Here is a 19,229-nt window from a genome sequence, read left to right as displayed (position 1 = left end):
CTTGTTTTGGTCCCAGGCCCACCTGGAGGTGGGCACCACAATTCAAGCATATTGTCGAGCTGAAATAAGTGCAGAGGAGGGCAACCAAGATGATCAAGGGTGGAAACCAAGCCTTATGAGGAATTGAGGGAATTGGGCATGTTTAGTCTGGTAAAGAGGAGACTGAGAGGAAATATGAAAGGCATCTTCAAATATCTAAAGGGTTGTAACTTCGAAGATGGAGCAAGCTTGTTTCCCCCTGCTCTGGAGGCTGGGATCCAAACCAATGGATTCAAGTTACAAGAAAGGAGTTTACGACTAAATATCAGGAATAACTTTCTGACAGTAAGAGCTGTACGAACAGACTCCCATGAGAGGTGGTGGACTCTCCTTCCTTGGAGGTTTTAAACAGATTTTGGATGGCCATCTGTCACAGCATTCAAAATTCGCCAGCAGCCAGGCACATTTTTCACCGGCTTTTGACCACTTACAACCAAGTGAAGATGCCTGACATCTCCATCATCTGCAGGTACATGCCTGGGGATCCTTGGATATTGATTGTTTTCACACCCCGTAACACATTCTACAGAACTTTACCAGTTGAATCAGCTGAGATTCTGGCACTGCAGGGGGTTGGACCGGATGACCCTAAGGGTCCCTTCCAACTCTACAATTCTATGACTATGAGATCCCACCTCCAGAGAAGGAAGCTGCACCCAACCACATAAAGCTGGCGCCCTCCCACCGCAAATGAGCCCTGCCAACCAATAAGGGCCCGCAGGATAGTTTAGGCGGTAGAGGACAAGACTCTTAATCTCAAGCTTGTGGGTAAGAGTACTAGGTTGGGCAAAAAAAATCCTGCTTTGCAGGAAATTGGACGAGATGGCCCTTGTGGTCCCTTCCAACCTGCCGAAAAGAAGCCTGATCCATACAGAACGGAGACCCTGTCCCCATGCAAAGCACACCCACCAAGAGACACTTGGTTCTGCCTAATAAATAAGAACCCACCCCCAAATCACCTGTCAACATACAATAGGCTCCACCCCAGCAAAAGATTGAAGTATCTAGGACAACCCATGGGCGTAGCCAAGGGGGAGGGCAACTGCACCCCTAACATAAATCCTGGCTATGCCCATGGCAGAGGTCCCACCCCAAAACAGAGAATCCCCATGTTTTAATTTTCACATTAAAAATCAGAAGTCATTAATAAGTGACTAATGGATGCTAATAATGCCTCAAAATATTCCACAGGATTAAGCCCTACTCTCCAGATAAGCCTAGCCCACCCTGCAACATAAGCCCCGCCCCAGCACGAGACCCCGCCCCTCTTCGAATGAAGCCACGCCCACAAACAGACCATCAACTCATTTAGCACGAGAAAGCCCCGCCTCCCAGGAGCCGCCTGACCCGCCCTGCGCCACGAGACCCCGCCCCCTGCGACCGAGCCCCGCCTCCCCCTCACCGGTTGCGCCGCATCCACTCCATGAGGGCGCGCACTTCGGGGACGTTGGCCAGGTCCGGCTGGGCTGCCCCGAACTGGTCCGGGAAGCTGCGGTTGAGGTCTTTCCCCCTGGCGTTCTCCCTCCCGGAGGGGTCCTGCTGGGCGCCGCAGTCGCCCTCCTGGGCGCGGGCGAAGCCGTCCGGATTGAGGCTGGGCATGAGGTAGAGGTCGGTGCCGTTGAGGAGGCGCTGCGCCCGGGGCTCCCCGCGCAGCCACCCCGCAACCAGCTCGCGGGCCAGGCGGACCACCAGGGCCCTGCCCAGGGCCTCGTCGCCGTGCATGTTGGCCACCAGCTTGACTTGCGGGCGGCCCGGGATGGGGGGTCCGCCCACCGGGTCGCCGACGTCGCCGCTCCCGCCGCCGGGCTCCGGCAGGTCGGCGCTGAGGCGCAGCACCCACAGCTCCCGGCCCTCGCCCGAGCGGCCGATGGAGAAGAGCCTGGCCAAGCCGCGAGGGGCCTCGTCCTCCGCCAAGCGACGCAGCGACGCCCCCAGCTCCGCTTCGTCCAGGTAGCGCGTCGCCGCCCCGCCGCCGGCAGCCGAGGGCTCCGTGGAGGCCGCCGCCTCCGCTTTCTTAATGTGCGCCGCCTCCGCCCCGCGCCGCCACAACAAAAATAAGAAGAAGAATGAAGATAAAGCGAAGGGCAAGAGACCGCCGCCTCCGCTCCGGCCCGCCATCGCCGCCTCAGATGTGACAGGCCGCTCGCTCGCCGCCGCTGAGGGGAGGAAAAGTGCTCGCTGAGGTAACTCGACACTCGATTGGCGAGGAGGGAGCAGAGCAGCGCGCCAATCGGAGAAGACAGCAAACAGCCAATAGAAAAGGGGAAGTGGGGGAAGAGAGCCAATAATAAAGGCTGGAGGGCGGGCTAAAGGCGCGAAAGAGGGCGTTGTTTAACCCCTGAGGGGCCGGAGAAGAGAGAAAAAGCGTTTCGAGGTTGGTGAATAGTTGGGAGAGATAGAACGAGAATCTATGGATGGAAAGAAGCGGGGGAGAGAGAAAGGGGGCGGGAGAAAGCAGGACGGAAGCCAATGAAAGACGACAGAGGAGATGACGGAAAGGTTGAGGGGCTGGGCTGAAAGCGGGAGACGTGGAAAGAGTAGAGATGATGTCGACGTAACCAACTGTTCACGTGAGTGGGATACCCGCGTGTCCAGCGTCACGTCTGGAAGAGAAAACACGGAGATTTCTCAGATTTATCTATCATCTTGTTTAGCTATTGTATTTTTATCCTGCATGTCTTACAAATTAATTAAAAAAAACAAAATAACAAACGTTAAAAAAGCCAGATAGATACTGACCGTGATCTTGCAAAAAAGACCCATTTCCCTTAAAAGGGTCCGTTTCCTTTGATAACATAAAACGAGCCTTCTGGATCTGACCAAACGGACTCCAACCAGTCCAGCCTCCTGTTGCCGCAATGGCCAGTCACCTCGCTACTTTTGATAACCATCAACTGATATTTTGCCTGTAAACTGCAAGATTCTGTGTGTTTGACTGTATTCTAGTGGCTGATCCGAGATCATAATAAAGATTAATTGAGCATCAGATATTCACAGTGGTGAGAGAACACAGCCACTTGTGTTTAGTAGCCATAGATGGTCTCATCCTCCATAAAATTGTTCAATTTTTTAAAGTCATCCAAGTTAGTGACCATCACTGCATCTTGCAGTGTATGCAGAGTAAAGTCCATACATAAGTTGGCAAAGGCTGCCCCAGAATATCTGAAGATAATGGACTTTTTGGATGGGGACACTAGGATCAGCTTCGTGGTCAGTTGGTACCACAGGTGGGAAGGAAAACACCTGCAGGCTGCCAAACCCTTTCAAGGTTTGTTTGCCGAGGTTTTCTTGAGACTGACGTATGCAGAGTTGTGAAATCAAGGAAGCTGAGCGGGCTTGGGAGAAGGCATTGACCCTGCAGGAATTCCTCTGTAGGAACATTGTTCTCATAATGGGACTAAAGCCATGAATGATTCGTGACTCACTCGCACCCCTGAGGTTGCTGGCTGTGTGTTTATCCATCCCGTAATGCAGCCAGCCATTAGGTCTGCTCTGTGGTTCTGCATCTGTTGCACTTAAACCTTTTAACATTTGGACCCCCAAAGATAAGAGAGAAAGAAGCAATGGCTCACTGAGAATGTATTCTCCTTCAAGCGTGTTGCACTTAACAGGAGCTGCTCATGAGGATCTCATGCAGGGTTTTGAAAGCCTCTTCAGAAGTAACCAGGACAAAACGAGGTCCAAAGCCATTTGTCATGACAATGAATTGAATGTTAAGACTTTGTTGTCAAGTGGAAAGAAACATGAAACAGGGAATATCTTTTCCTACATGGAATTAGAGACGCTCACCCTGTGTTTGGAGAGTGAGGAAATGCAGTTTCTCTGCAGTCAAGTGGATTTCGATGATGTGCAAGTTTAACCAAAAAAGTCTCTCTCTCACACACACTAATTTTCTATTTTATTTTTTCCAAGTCATGTACAAATATATAATATACAAAATTAAGGAGAGGAGAGAAAGTGAAGCAAATAAAGAAAAATAATGATGCACATTTCCCTTCTCGTTCTCTGCGTAACATATTTAAAGAAAATAAGTAAATTATAAAACATAAAAGTACATGGATTTACATTTTTCTGCACTCCATTATACCATTACATTATAAACACTCCATTTCCCCACAAAACTGTTGTGAGATTATCTGTCCTTCTTTATTTTGATTACCATAGTCAGCTTTAGTCACATTCTCTGTCCAACGTTCCAGTCTTCCAATGTGGAAGTTCTTGTTCTTTCTCAGTTATAACATGGATATTCTTTGCCACTTGTCAGTACCTAAATCTTTGATGGATCCTAAGTGTATGATTAATGGATCCACTGGGAGTATATAACATGCAATCATTTCTATTTCTTTTAACACCTTGCTGCAGAATATCTGGTTCCAAGATAAAGATCCATTAAGCCCATTAAATACGCTGCAAATTGGCACTATTCATTTTACAACTCCCAACAGAAATCACTTGCTGTTCTATATGTATGATTAGGACATGATGGTATTGGATGCATTAGACCTGTATTTTATATGTATGAATGTATTTTTAGCTTTTATTCTCTTTTATCTTTATCCTAGTTTTAATTTTTGCACTATTTTGTAAATTGCTTACTTTTTGTGGCAAACCTACAGTAATAAGTGCAATAAATAATCGTATCACTATTGCATGATTAACTCAACTTTGAGATTAACACTTATAGTTTGCTGTGGAATATTTAACCAGAGCCACTGTCACACATTCATTAATATAACCAAAATCTCCTTCCCATTTCTGCTGGTAATTATTTTCTTTTGATTCTATGTTGCTTCTCATTCATATGATTTGTTTGATCATTTTTGCAAGTTATATTTTGACACTACGTTCAAATTCCAGTATTTCCAGGAGAGGACCCTGTTTTGCAACTAAAAGTCTGAGTAATATTTCATAACTGTAAATATTGGAAGGACTGTGGTCCTTTTTGTTGCCCTCTTTCAGTCTCTTCCTTTTCCTCCTCTTCCCTAACAGCTACAGACCTGCCTGGGAGCACTTAAAAAAATGTTTTTATTAAAAGATTTTATTGGGTAGCAAAGGTACATACAGTGTCTCAGTTTTTAGTTTGCAGAGTTCTTTGTTCAGGTTATTTATATTCAGTGTGAGACGTTACTGTCGTAGGCAGCATGCAGTTGGGGGCGAGAGAAGTGAGGAGAGAGAAGAGAGGAGGAAGGGGGAGACAGCAAACTTTCATTCTATTACATAGTGTACGAGTGGGGCTTTTGTGTCAGCGTCAAGTGAATAGGTATCCTATTCTTATGGGTGGTGAGAGAGACCAAAAGGCCCAGGGCGAGCACTTTGAAATATTGTGTCTGCTGTGTCTTTACCAGGTCATGAGGTTCCCTTCTCCCCTTTACACCTGTCTAAAACCTGGTCCAAACCAGGTCTAAGACCGGGAGGTTAAGAATGTGGAAAGTGAGCTTTTCAGCTTATCACGTCCTAGATCTCCTTTCTTCTCAGGTGTGTGGGGCTTTCAGTTACATGCCGGACCTGACTGGTGACGACTAATTAATTACGTTTTGTGGCTATTTCAACATGTTCCCAAGAAAAGCTCTAAGGATTGACACTCCCTTTCCATCTGGTCCCATGGCCTCGGCTTGCAGTTGGTGGATGCCAATTTCCTGCAGTGGCTGTTGCCAGATGCTTCCAAAGAAGGCACAAAAACCTCCACGGTGCACAGCAAATCTTTCTGTCTAATTGCAAAATTGTAGTCTCGTGACAAATGTAAAGGAGATGCCTGGTCTAGCTCTCTGTCAGCCTGGATATTTTGTGCCCCCTAATTTTCAGAGAACCAACCCAGTTCTCACAGTGGTGATCATCAGCATAGTGGTTTAAGGCAGGAACGATGAGCAAGCCCCCATTTTTAAATCTCAACTCTGATCTAACTGAATAGCATGGTAAGGGAAGCTGCCACCTCTTCTCTTTAGCGCCCGCCAAATAAAGCAGCCATAGAGATTAGCTCAATCCTGTACGCAAAGGACTTGAAGCACGTTTTCAAAAAGTTGAATTTTACATTACCACCCTTACAGCAGGCTCCTGGCTGAAGTGTCAGCCTCCTGCACCCTCTAAGCCACGTTGCATTCAGTCTCCTCCATCCTACAGTTTGGAAATAGAAGGAATGCAAATATCCCAAGGCTGCAAAAGGGCAGCCCTAAATCTTATGCTTCTGCTCCCCCTGGTGGCAACTCTCATCATTCAAGTTACAGAAAGGTAGCCGTGTTGGTCTGCCATAGTCAAAACAAAAATTTTTTTTTCCTTCCAGTAGCACCTTAAAGACCAACTAAGTTAGTTCTTGGTATTAGCTTTCGTGTGCATGCAAAAGCTCAGGTATCTAGGTATCTGAAGAAGTGTGCATGCACACGAAAGCTCATACCAAGAACTAACTTAGTTGGTCTTTAAGGTGCTACTGGAAGGAATATTTTTTTTGTTTTTTCTCATCATTCAAGAAATTGGAATTTAATAAATGACTGCGAGCTCAGCCACATCAGGCACAGGAAAGAACACCCCATCCAATTTGACAAGAAGTAGGAGTGACTGAAAAGTGGTATGTGGCCCAATTGGTTACCTTTTCTGAGACACTTCTGTGCCAGCTTCCTTCTGACCTTTGTGCTAGAGCACCTCTCCGTTTGGTTCCGCGTTGTGTTATTTTGGAGGAATCTAAGGCTGCTCCTTTTCAGATTTTAGTTCTCTTTGGATAAAGTTTGAAAAATGGTTCTCCTTGGATCAGAGCAGTGGAATAACAAAGATCCTACCATGTGGCCTTGGTCTCATTAAGAGTCATCCAAATGCTACCCCCTTCAACACCACCTGCCCTGTGTGCACTGACTTTGCCCCATTGCTTCTCATAATAACCCCGGGCCTGGCCCAAGTGGGTTTAGAACTAACCAGCATTTTCCACTTTAAAATCCAAAGCCAGGCAAGGGGTTAACAGTGGCTACAGCTCATGTAGGTGAAGGCTGTCAAATGTATTAAACAATAGCACATTTTGTGGCAATGGCTGTCAACATTAGTATACAATTTCCAGAGAATAATGCTGGCTGTTGCCCTGAGCATGAGGTAAAATGACTTGTTAATTATGTATATTTCTTTCTTTTCTTTCTATTTGGATGGATGCCAAATAGTTTCTTCTCAACCTTTTGGCTTCAGGGATGAGGAGCTGACATAATATTGGATTGGATCTTGTTGGACTTTGTAGCTTAGGCGAGTAATAAATTCTGCTTCAGCAGAGCGAAGAGATGGGCAGAATGCTGTGACTCGCTAGCGCAAGATGTAGGATCTTAGGATCTGGCAACCTGGCTCTCCTCCAAGGTGGCCTTTGACCACCTTGTACAACAAAGACGTGCACTAAGGCATCCCCTTAGCACCCAGTGCTGTTAGAGGGGAAGGGCATTCTGCCTGCAGAAGGACTGTGTGCTGCCTTCAGAGTCAAAATCAGGGGTGGTTGACCCATGATAGATGCACTTTGCTGCTTGTTACTCATTGCCTCAGTCACGGCCATAAATCTGGGAAAGGTTTTGGCCAGCTTCCTTTTGGGAGAGAGAGAAGCACCCAGTGTTTACCTAGGAAGTCCTTAAGAGAACGCGGCCTTGAACTCGAGTGGATCGCTTGTCTCTGCACGGCAATAAAGACATAACCACGGGTGCCTATAAAAGCCCAAGGAAGGCCGTGGTTTGCTCTCCATTTCAAGACAAGTGCCCACACGATTGGCCTTTCCCAACGTAAGTGTCAGTATTTGGCAGAGAAGAGGGCAGTGGGGTAGTGAGGTGGCGTTTCCTGGGGTGGGGGGCTATTTCTCATCGCTTCAATTCATATACAGGTCACTCCCCGAAATGTGGAAGGCATTTGTAGACCCCGGGCTGTTGGGTGAAGAAGTATGTGTTCAGGGAAGTTTTTAATGTGTGACATTTTGATGTGTTTTTAATCCTTGTTGGAAGCTGCCCAGAGTGGCCGGGGAAACCCAGCCAGATGGGCAGGGTACAAATAATAAATTATTCTTATTCTTATTTATTATTATTATTATTGATGGTGCTGACTTTGGGGTGGGTGAGCTTGGGTGACTTGGGCGCTCCACCAACCTTACGGGGGCCAATCACTACCACAAGGCACACAGTGACTCTCTCCTGCCTCCTTTCTGCTGCAGGTCTTGGGCCAGAGATCTTCGCAGATGGCCTCAGGGGGGATGGCAGGCATGCTTTGCAGGACACCTCTCTTCATCTTCGCACTTTTGCCTTGTGCTGTCACAGGTACGCAACCAGCGTGGGTCCTCACCTGAGCTTCCCAATGGAGTTCTGCATCTGAATTGGGGGAAGATTAAATGATCCTCTCTTCTTACTCATTCAGCCAAACTGTTGATTTTTGGAATCAGGACACCTGTTGATGCTATTTTTTAAGAGTCTGTCTTTTTTTTACAAACTTTGCTTCATGGGACTGACGTCTTTCCCCCTCCCCAGGCACCCATCTGGCTATCAATGGCAACACTGCTGACTACCAGCTGTCAACAAAGCCAGGCGTAGCAGAGTCCCTCGTGTGCACAGTGCACAACAACAGCCAGGGAGAAGAGCTGCTCTGGTTCCGAGGGGACACGCAGGTCGACCTGAAAGATGGAAACAAAGTGAATGCCAGCAGCGTCTGCATCTACCCCGTCACTGTAGATGACAATGGAGTTTCCTTTACCTGCAAGTTGGCCCGAGATGGATCTGTCATGATCTCTGTGGTCCTGGATGTCCGTTGTGAGTGGCCAGCTCTATCTTACTGAGGAAGGGAGGCAGTGCCTGTAGGCTGGGTTCTCTACAAAATTTCAGATAGATAGATAGATAGATAGATAGATAGATAGATAGATACACACACATACATAAATATGAGAGAATCTAGTCCATTTTTATATTAGATTTCTCTCCTTTTTTGCCCAGAAATTAAATGGCATTTAAAATTAAATCTGATTTTTATAGAACCAGGGGGTGGCACCCTCCCTGTGGAATGCCCTCCCATCAGATGTCAAGGAAATAAACTACACAATTTTTAGAAGAGATCTGAAGGCAGCCCTGTATCGGGAAGTTTTTAACGTCTGACGTGTTATTACGTTTTATATTCTGCTGGAAGCCGTCCAGAGTAGCTGAAGAAACCCAGCCAGATGGGTGGGGTATAAATAATAAAATAATTGGTTTCTGTGCAATTATAGACCTGGGTGCTCTGCCTGCACAATGACAGAAGCAACCTTGGTTTTTTAAAAAAAGTTTTTGTTTTTTAATGGTTGCTATTTTGTGTTTTGTCATTTGGGACGAGTGCTAGAGCTAAGGCACTTGAGGGGTTTTACAAGGCCCCCCCCCTTCTCTCTGCTCTGAATATTCATTCAAGCGTAATATCAAAGAATTGAGGAATGGGTGCTGTTGAATGTGATCCTTTGTTGTTCTCCACAGTCCCCCCCATCCTCAGCGGAGAAGACCCTCCCCCACAGGAAGAACAGGCCGATGTGACACTGGATTGCCACACAAAGGCCAACCCTCCTGCTCAGATGGCCTGGTATAAGGACAACAGCTTTCTGACCCTGGAGAAATCCCGTTACCACATTTATCAGACCAGCGAGCTCTTTCAGTTGACCATTGCAAAGGCCCAGGTATCCGACAATGGGATATACACCTGCGTGGCTAGTTTGGATGGGATAACAGAGAAGAGGGATTTCCACCTGACTGTTGAAGGTAATGCAACTGCTGTGATGTAGCTGGCCCACTGGCCACTTGGGGCCTGTAGCCCAGCCAGCTGAAGTCTTCTTGCTGGGTTCTTGCCTTGATGTCCTTGACATCTTCCCTCCCTACCTGTGTTGGCTGCAGGCAGGTCTTGCCTTGTGCAAGGTCATCTTCAAAGACCAGGATATTAAGCCTGAAAGCACACACAGGGGTCAGCTTTCTCTCTAGTTTACCTTGTGAATCAGGACCAGCCCTCTAAATCCCCCAGGAGCTGCTGCATTATCAGCAGCTCAGTGTTTGTAACTGGGAGCAAATGAAATCAAGGCCCTGGTAGTCATTACGAAGAAGCCATTTGTTTGCTGTGTCTAGATCAGCAGGTTGGGGGAGCTCAGTACCTCCAGACCTGTCTCTCGGGCCCTCAGAACACTCCCCAGCCCTGCTCCAGGCTCACCTCAAGTGCTTTCCCCTGTCTTTGAATTGTTGTAATGCCTCTCGCTTACCTGGGTGGAGAATAGAGAGAGGGGAGTGTGCATCAGCCTCTGGCTTTTGTGTGGCTGGAGTTTTAAGGGGATAGTAAGAGTCACTGCCATAGTTCTGCACTCCTTTGCCTTTGGCCCTGGCCACCTCTGGGATGTGATCTCTGGAAGGTTGCAACAAGGGAACATGTCCCTTGACTCCACTGCTCCTGGACTAGATTCTTTGGATGAGGGACTAAAGGGTTAAGGGTTAATGAGAGCCAGTGTGGTGTAGTGGTTAGGAGCAGTAGTCTTGTAATCTGGGGAACCGGGTTCGCGTCTCCGCTCCTCCACATGCAGCTGCTGGGTGACCTTGGGCCAGTCACACTTCTTTGAAGTCTCTCAGCCCCACTCACCTCACAGATTGTTTGTTGTAGGGGAGGAAGGGAAAGGAGAATGTTAGCCGCTTTGAGACTCCTTAAAGGGAGTGAAAGGCGGGATATCAAATCCAAACTCTTCTTCTTCCGCCTTCGGATTAGATTACCTTTGGATCCCATCCCTCACCCTAGTTCCTGAGTATAGACTCAAAGGCACCACCCAGAATATTAAGCATCTGGTTCATGCTCACAATTTGAGATCCGGGAGTGGCTGGTAGGAGCCAGCATTTGGCAAGATCAGGACTGCCATATCTACGCTGCCCCTGTGGACCTCCTGAACACACTCTTGTTCCATTTATGGCTCTAGGAGAGCATAAAACACTCTCAGCCTTCAGAGCCGTCAAGTCAGCAGCCTCCTGTGTTTGGGGAGAGACCAGTGGTAGACCAGGCACCTTGCATGTAGGTTCAGTCTCAGGCAGCTCCAAGTAGTAGGTGATGGGAAGGACTTCTCTCTGCCAGAGACCCCTGAGAGATGCTGCCAGTCAGAGTAGGCTGTGCTGTGATGAGATGGGCAAACAGCCTGACCTGGTGAAAGGTAGCTTCTGATGTTCACTGAATGCATTTAATAGCATTGATACTCCACGTCCAAAATCCAGCTGAGAAGGCGGGTTGCATTTGTTCTCCCAACAGAAGGGAATCTCCCTTTCCCAATGGAGGCTGTCATTGCTGCGGCTGTGGTCGTTTTTTTCACCATCCTCTTTGGCATTGTGGCTCGATGGAAGCGGATTGCAAAGGTAAGAAGGACCTGGTATGTTAGAACATCAGAAGAGAGCCTGGCTGCTGGATCAGACCCAAGGGGGGCCCATCTGGTCCAACATCCTGTTCTCACAGTAGCCAACTAGATGCCCCAACTGGACGCCCACAGGCAGGATCCGAGCACAACAGCATCACCTTGTGGTTTCCAACAGCTGTTTATTCAGAGGCCTCCTACCTCGGACACTGGCTAGTTGTCACTGATAGCCGCCTCCTCCATCATGAATTTGTCCAGTCCTCTTTTAAAGCCATCCAAGTTGATGGCCATCACTGCCTCTTTTTGAAGGCAAATTCGGTAGTTTAACTATATGCTGTGAGAAGAAGTCCTTTCTTTTGTCTGTCCAGATATTGTTTCATTTTGGAAGCTAAAGAGGCACCCAAATGTATCACCACCCTTTATTAGACGGCAGAGACCAGCGGGGAAACCCTTTGCGTTGCCTCAGTCAGCAGGGGGCGCCATTCAGGGAACACCTTTCTGACCCAGACATGGTGTTGTGCTTCAGACTGAAATGCCTCCCACCCACAGCCCTTTTCCCCATCTTCTGCTTGCTTTGTTGAAAGTGAGGAAGTAGCAAGGAGCAAGCGGGGTTGAAAAGAGGGGGGGGAGACACTTCCAGCCACTCCATTTCAACTGGGCCGAGGGCTCCATGTCAGGTGGGAACCAAAGCTGCTCCTGTGTTGTAGCTTAGCCAGTTAGAGCGTGGTGCTGATAACACCAACGTCACAGGTAACTGGTGCTGGCCAGCTGCAATGCAGGGGGTTAGAGTGCACGATCCTCGGGGTCCCTTCCAACTCTACAGTTCCATGAGTCTATGTACAGTGGTACCTCGGGTTAAGTACCTAATTCGTTCCGGAGGTCTGTACTTAACCTGAAACCGTTCTTAACCTGAAGCACCACTTTAGCTAATGGGGCCTCCTGCTGCTACCGTGCCGCCGGAGCACGATTTCTGTTCTCATCTTGAAGCAAAGTTCTTAACCTGAAACACTATTTCTGGGTTAGCGGAGTCTGCAACCTGAAGCGTATGTAACCTGAAGCGTATGTAACCCAAGGTACCACTGTACACATTTGCAAGATTTCTACTTGCTACTACTTCCTAGCATAGGGGTAGCGCTCCTGTGTCCCTGGAGATGCTGTTGGGACTTCAGTTCCCATCATTGCTGGCTGCTGGGAATTGGGGTCTCAACCATACCTGGAAAGCCACAGGTGAGCCATCACTGCCCTACCAAAACCACAGACTCACCTCCCATCCGAAATGCACGCAGCTGGAATTTGTCCACTGAAATCAGTGGCAGAAATAAATATACAAAAGCTGACAAGGTCGCATTTATGCCTTTCTGTTTTCCACCCCCCCCCCTTTTATTTTTATTTTAGTGCTTTGGGATAGGGTGCAACTCGTCAAGCAACACATTTCTGTAAGTATTTTTGCCACCAGTCCTTATTCAGAAAGCTCAGTGATGAAGCTGGCCTTAAAAAGTCCTCCTCAAAGCAGGGCTGGCCAGAGGCATTGTGCAGCCTGAAGGAGAAAACCTAGAGGCACCCCCTTCTCTCCCAACCAATATGGGGCTTGTGCAGGAGCCTGTCAGCCCCCCCCTTGCCTCAAGGGAAAATGCACCCTAGAACAACACCACCCCAGGCAAGCAAGAGGGAACCTGCAGTTCCCTCTTGAGAGAGGCCTACTTTGGAAGTGCCATCCCTTGTTTTCTGGGTGCTGGGAGTTGCCTTTCAGAAGGACCCCAAAAACACACAAGAGCAGGGTGTTGATATGTTGGTGGTGGTGGTGGTGCTGCTCTGTAGCCTGGCGTGCAACTTACGAACCTGTGCCGAATGGGCACAAAACACAGCTATGTGGCTGCACATGCGACCATGCGAAGAGCCACAGTTACAGACAAGCCCTCTTTTAGCTTTCTCCCTTTCTTTGATCTTTGAATGTGGGAGTGTACACTCCAGTCTCATGTGATTTAAATCTAGCCACTGACCACAGAGCCAATGAAAGGGAACGTTGTTGTACTCAGGGTAAAGCTCTGGCTCCGCTCTCAGCCCAACACGAGCCTTGTCTTACTTACTATATCTATATTATAATTATATCAGGCACCAGGCAAGAATGTTCCTCTATAACCAGGCCTGTGGCTGATTAATCTATGGTCTTTTAAATGTGCTTATAGGAGGGGGGTTATTTGTTTGTTTCGTCATTATGTTGTGTTCTCAGTTTGCATTGTTACGCTGTAAACCTGTAATCTTCTGATCAAGGGCAGTATACAAATTTAAATCATCATCTAGCCAAGATGGGATTTGTTTGTTTTTTTAAAAAAATGTTGTGCACCTTTCAGATGTGTTTACTTTTTATCTGTTTTCTTCCCTTCCAGGTGAAGGAATTCCTCCACTGCAGCAAGCAAAGGAGCACCCCTGCCCATCACCACAGATGACAAGACCCTTCCAGCTTTTAAGGGCCCTGGTTCAGAGGCCTCTTTGATAGCATTTAAAAGTTGCACCCTTTCTGCTGTCTGACAGTTGCTCCTGTAGGTTTAAGTGCATATATTTGGCTTACAATTGAGAAAGTCAGGCTGGCCAGACCTTTGGTGTTTTACCAAGGTAAAATATTAACTTCAGGCTTGCCATTCAAATGCCCAAACTGCAAATCAGGAATGGGGAATTTGTGTTTCTCTAGATGCTGCCAAACCCCATCCTCACTGACTGCTGGCTATACTGGCTGAGGCTGATGAGAGGTGGAGTCCTAACGCCACCCAGAGGACCAAAGGCTTCACTGTCCTTGCAGATTATTTAAAAAAGTAAATATAGAGTTAACACACTGGTTGCTGTTTTGCTACAGAGCCAGGTTCAAGGTCTTCATGTTAACTCACAAAGCTCTAAACAACTTGGGACCAAGGTACCTTAAGGACTATCTGATCCTTTATTCTCCACCTTGATCACTGAAATCCTCTGGTGGGCCACCTCCTGGGGGGGGTGTACTCCATGCTCCAGAAGTTCAGCTGGTGTTCACTAGGGACAGAACCTTTCATGTAGTGGGCTCTGCCCTATGGAACTCACTGCCAGTAGAAGTTCAGAAGGAACCACCCCAGCCTTCCTTCAGATGTCTCTTGAAATTTGCACTTTTTAAACACAATATGATTTTGTTCCTTTTAACCAACTAGTACTGATTGCTGTTTCGTTGTTTTTTCTAATTATGCTTTACATATATTTATGTAAACAATCATAAATATTCAAACAAACAAATAAATGCAATATCAATAGAAATACCTGTGTGAGGAATGATTGCAGGTGTGTCTTCCACTGCTGCCTTCAGGCATCTCCCTTTTTAAGAAGGCCCTGCATAACCTGAAATGAAGCCTTGCAAAAAATAGGATTTGATCATTACTTTGCTGGTTAATATCTGCTATGGGCTCTTAATTTGTCCTTCTCCCCACCTACACAGGGAGCTTTTGACAAAACCAAACCAGGAAAGCATCATCCCAGCAGCCTTAAACAGTCCCTGACCTGTTTGTCTGCATTGGGGGTGGCAAACATTTCATTAGCTTATTTTCATGGAACATCTTACTGGTGTGGCTCTAAGAAAGCCTCTCTCTTCCAGTGGGGCAGCCTCCTGCTTCGTGATAGAGGGAGCAAATTTGCATTTTTATATTGTGAAATGGTTTTACAGGGGAAAGCAGAATGTGTTGGTTGAACACAGCTGGGGAGAAGTTTGCGACTATGTTAATTGAGGGAAGTCTGGCATCACCAAGTGTTCTAGGCCTAAGAAAATGTTTTGCTATTTCAGCCCTGGTGCTTTTCTTCAGTTTTTGAACTACAACTCCCATCAGCTAGGAGGGCACCAGGTTGGTGAAGGCTGCCCCACGGCTATTACAAGGAATTATGCTGTATCAGGGCCACGTTGCGCATTCTGCAGCCCGCTACACAAAATGTAACAATCGCACCAGAAGAAAATTGCCCATTTTATTAGCGTGGCCCAGGCACTGCAGGCTGCATGCTCTCCTCCCTATAGCTATGTGATCCCGAATTGAGGAGTGGCTGTCTGACTCAGGTCCACCTGGCCAATAAGTATGATGATACACAATACTTTTGCAGGGCTAGGAGAAGAAAAGGTATAAACAGAGCAGTCCTCGGGGTTACATACAATGCACCCTTGTTTACTTCTGAGCAGGCCTACCTACATCCGAATGAGTTACAAGCACCTTTTGTTTCCCTGCCATGATGGGCAATGCAGAAAGTTGGGTTTTTTCCCCATTTTTGTGTATTAGGCTGTAGTTAAAGGCACAGGAGCCGAGCCAGACAGCAAAAAGCATAAAAGTTGGCAGCACTTTGGGCCTCTGCTCTTTTCAGGATTGCTGGCTTCTTGCTCCATGAAGACCACTTGGCACCAAAGAAGGAGGCTTGTGCATTTGTTTTATTTCAATAATATTTTTCTGCTTAATCACAGCGGTCTCTAAGTGATGCATAAATAGGAAGTGTAGGCAGGGGGAAGAAATCAGCTGGTTGGCTGTTCCCAGCCCCAGGGAAGGTTTTGCTCAAAGCTGCTTAAAAACTCCAATCAAGACAATACAGGTTTGCTGCCAGACTGACTGGTTGTTCAGCTCTGGCCTTTACCTTGGTTTTTATGGGTGCCCACACACGGCACCTTTTTTTAAAAAAGTACTTCTTGGGAGCCTCTTGGCAGTCCCCTTCCCTTGCTTCCAGCCATACCCATTCCCATCATTTGTATACAATTATTATTGTTTAATTGGGGAGAGAAAATGAAGTTCTAAGTGAATCACGAAAGGTGGAGCAAAGTGGTGCCCTCTCCATGTTGGGGGGGGTGTGTGCTCTTTAACATGTTTGTAAATGATCTGGAGGTGGAGGAGAGCAAGTTTGTAGAAGCAGAAGCAGAAAGTGGGTAAATGAAGCCTCAAGGAGACTTCAAGTCTCTCTCTCACACACAAGTATATATTCCCCCTGGTTACACCCTCTTTTTTTACAGGGTCAAAGTCTAGCTGGCTCATTTTATCTGTTCCAAGCTGCCAAACCAAAACTTTTATGGTGGATCATAAAAATAAAGCAATTTAGGAGGTGTGGAAGATGAGTAAGAGCCCAGCTAGCTCAGCCCAAAGCAGCCTTCCCATAACCAGGTGCTGTGGACTATAACTCCCAGCTGGGGGCAGATGGGAGTTATAATCCGCAACACCTGGAGCGCACCTGGTTGGGGGAAGGCTAGTCCAGGGGAGCGTGTGGCCATTCTGGATGCTGTGTGGAGTCCAGTTCCCATTGGTTCAGCCCAGCATGCCCACTGGCCAGAGATGATAGTGTTGTAAGAAATTCCTCTGATTCCCTTACAGAGCCCAAATAGAGTCCCTCAGGAGGTCTTTATCAGTAGGAGAGAAAAGCAGAGGCCAACCAGGTTATACTGAAAGCAGCTAGTAAGCCTGATCTTTATTTAAAAGGAAATAAACTGTTGCAGCAGGGTCCCCACTCACCGCACGCAAGAGGGAGGAAAACCCCAAACAAAAGGAAACCAGAATTTTTATACCCTCTGATCCATAGATCAATCTCCCCACAGCCCACGCACCAAGAGAATCAGAAATATGTCACAGAAGGGAGGTACATTGGATAGAGTTACAGGTAAGTTACACAGGTAAGTCACTCGGGTGTCCAGAGTTTTATTTAACATTTATATGACCATTTAAATGGAGAGACAAAAGGAGAGGCAGGCATGGGTGCTTTTCCATCTGTCGCCCCAAAAGGTTTTCCTGCCAGTTCTGTTATCGCTCATCCTGATGTTGATAACCTGCTAATGATTACTCATTGTTATTACCCTTCACAGGAACAAGCCCACCCTTAAGAATGCAAAGAGGAAGTGCTCAGAGTCTAAGGCAGGCATAGGCAAACTCAGCCCTCCAGATGTTTTGGGGCTACAATTCCCATCATCCCTGACCACTGGTCCTGTTAGCTAGGGATCATGGGAGTTGTAGGCCAAAAACATCTGAAGGGCCGAGTTTGCCTATGCCTGTTCTAAGGCTTGGGGGTGCCAGCTTAACAACATATAGAATGTATAGACTGAATTCATTATCTTATCCTTTGTCTAAATAATCAACTTTATCGTTTTATCTATGGTGGTTCTTTACTGTGTAAATCATGTTAGGGCATTATGCGATATATATGGAAACACTTTTGTTGTTGTTTATTCGTTTAGTCGTGTCCAACTCTTCGTGACCCCCTGGACCAGAGCATGCCAGGCACTCCTGTCTTCCACTGCCCCCCGCAGTTTGGTCAAACTCATGCTGGTAGCTTCGAGAACACTGTCCAACCATCTCGTCCTCTGTCGTCCCCTTCTCCTTCTGCCCTCCATCTTTCCCAACATCAGGGTCTTTTCCAGGGAGTCTTCTCTTCTCATGAGGTGGCCAAAGTATTGGAGCCTCAGTTTCAGGATCTGTCCTTCCAGTGAGCACTCAGGGCTGATTTTCTTCAGAATGGATAGGTTTGTCCATGGGACTCTCAAGAGTCTCCTCCAGCACCAGAATCCAAGGCATCAATTCTTCGGCGATCAGCCTTCTTTATGGTCCAGCTCTCACTTCCATACATCACTACTGGGAAAACCACAGCTTTAACTATATGGACCTTTGTCGGCAAGGTGATGTCTCTGCTTTTTAAGATGCTGTCTAGGTTTGCCATCACTTTTCTCCCAAGAAGCACGCATCTTTTAATTTCGTGGCTGCTGTCACCATCTGCAGTGATCATGGAGCCCAAGAAAGTAAAATCTCTCACTGCCTCCATTTCTTCCCCTTCTATTTGCCAGGAGGTGATGGGCCCAGTGGCCATGATCTTTGTTTTTTTGATGTTGAGCTTCAGACCATATTTTGTGCTCTTGATGGCTTATGAATGAGCCTCAGCCATCCATTGAATAAAATGGTTTGACCTTGTGAATTGGTCGGTGTTATTCATTATAGGCACAGTAGGTGGAGCTGTCAGAGCTCTCTTTATGCTTTGAAGAAGGGAAACCCGTTTGTTACCTTTCTACCAGATGTAACTTATCAGCTGTCATGCCCGTTTTCATTAATCTTATGATAATTTCTTATAAAAATAGGAACACCAGCAACATCTCTGTTGTAAGGAAGCATGGCAGCCATCATTTAGCACAAGGGGCACATTAAAACCCCTCCAAACATCATCTTCTTTCCCCCTCCATGCAAGGAATGTGGGGGGGGGGGAGCAAGGCTGGATGGGAAGTCACTGGTTTTGTTTTGCTTTTTAAGGAAATGTATTTTAACAGTGCTGTGTTTATTGTTTTCATTATCCTCTGCATTTTAAGCTTTTTTATTTTTAAAAAATATTGTTTTAATTCTATTAGAGCAGAGCTTTCCAAACTTTTCATGTTGGTGACGCACATTTTAGACATGCATCATTTCGCGACACAGTAATTCAGGTTTACTAGCAAACCGGAGGTTAAACCAACCCCTTTCCAGCCCCGGGAGGAGTGCAGGGAGCGTTTGCATGACACACCTACACACTGCAGCAGACACACGTGTCAAAACACAGTTTGGAGAGTTCTGTATCAGCGTTTAATTAACTTTTTAGCGATTGGCTTCTACTGCCTTTTCTTTTTTTTAGCTTTTTGTATATAATCTGTGTTGTATGGAATTGTGTAAGCCGCCTTGGAGAAGGCATAATAATAATAATAAATAATAATCATCATCATCATCATCATCATCATCATCATCCAAGTACAGTACCTGTAACAGCGAGAAAGTTGAACGGCTCCTTTAAGAGGCGTGCCCCCCGAAACACCCTCCGCCCCTCTAACGGGGGCGGGGAAGAGAACCCGCGAAGGACAGCGTAGGAAGTTTGTCCTTCGCCGCGCTCC

The 19,229-nt window shown here is 46.9% G+C and overlaps 2 protein-coding genes and 1 long non-coding RNA gene across 6 annotated transcripts in view; 1 reads left to right on the top strand and 2 right to left on the bottom strand.

Annotated features, from left to right (window-relative positions):
* The window catches only part of CPD (carboxypeptidase D), a 32,652-nt gene extending 29,879 nt beyond the window's left edge, over positions 1-2,773 (bottom strand). The window contains exon 1 of the mRNA XM_053366544.1: positions 1,442-2,773. Coding sequence (XP_053222519.1) covers positions 1,442-2,157 — 716 coding nt within the window. The 5' untranslated portion in view covers positions 2,158-2,773. The remainder of the gene's footprint in view (positions 1-1,441) is intronic.
* TMIGD1 (transmembrane and immunoglobulin domain containing 1) lies at positions 2,125-14,635 on the top strand. Of its 4 annotated transcripts, none has more exons than XM_053366561.1 (7): positions 2,125-2,222; positions 8,195-8,297; positions 8,505-8,783; positions 9,471-9,749; positions 11,260-11,363; positions 12,755-12,795; positions 13,747-14,635. In XM_053366561.1, exons 2-7 carry the CDS (start codon positions 8,219-8,221, stop codon positions 13,748-13,750), a joined length of 786 nt encoding a protein of 261 aa, XP_053222536.1. In that variant the 5' UTR covers positions 2,125-2,222; positions 8,195-8,218; the 3' UTR covers positions 13,751-14,635. The 4 variants fall into 4 exon arrangements, with proteins under 4 accessions (XP_053222536.1, XP_053222539.1, XP_053222537.1 ...); XM_053366564.1 differs by lacking the exon at positions 2,125-2,222 and adding an exon at positions 3,670-5,514; XM_053366562.1 differs by lacking the exon at positions 2,125-2,222 and adding an exon at positions 6,493-6,598.
* On the bottom strand, positions 8,548-19,193 carry LOC128402446 (uncharacterized). Its single transcript, XR_008327696.1, has 4 exons — positions 19,099-19,193; positions 14,639-14,728; positions 8,728-8,841; positions 8,548-8,647 (listed from the first exon to the last, which is right to left on the bottom strand). It is a non-coding gene; the product is annotated as an uncharacterized LOC128402446 (long non-coding RNA).
* Positions 19,194-19,229: the final 36 nt, after the last annotated feature.

The sequence above is a fragment of the Podarcis raffonei genome, chromosome 15 (assembly GCF_027172205.1).
Source record: "Podarcis raffonei isolate rPodRaf1 chromosome 15, rPodRaf1.pri, whole genome shotgun sequence".
Lineage (NCBI taxonomy): Eukaryota > Metazoa > Chordata > Lepidosauria > Squamata > Lacertidae > Podarcis > Podarcis raffonei.
The sequence above is the reverse complement of the archived record's forward strand: the minus strand, read 5'-3'. Positions and strand labels throughout refer to the sequence as shown.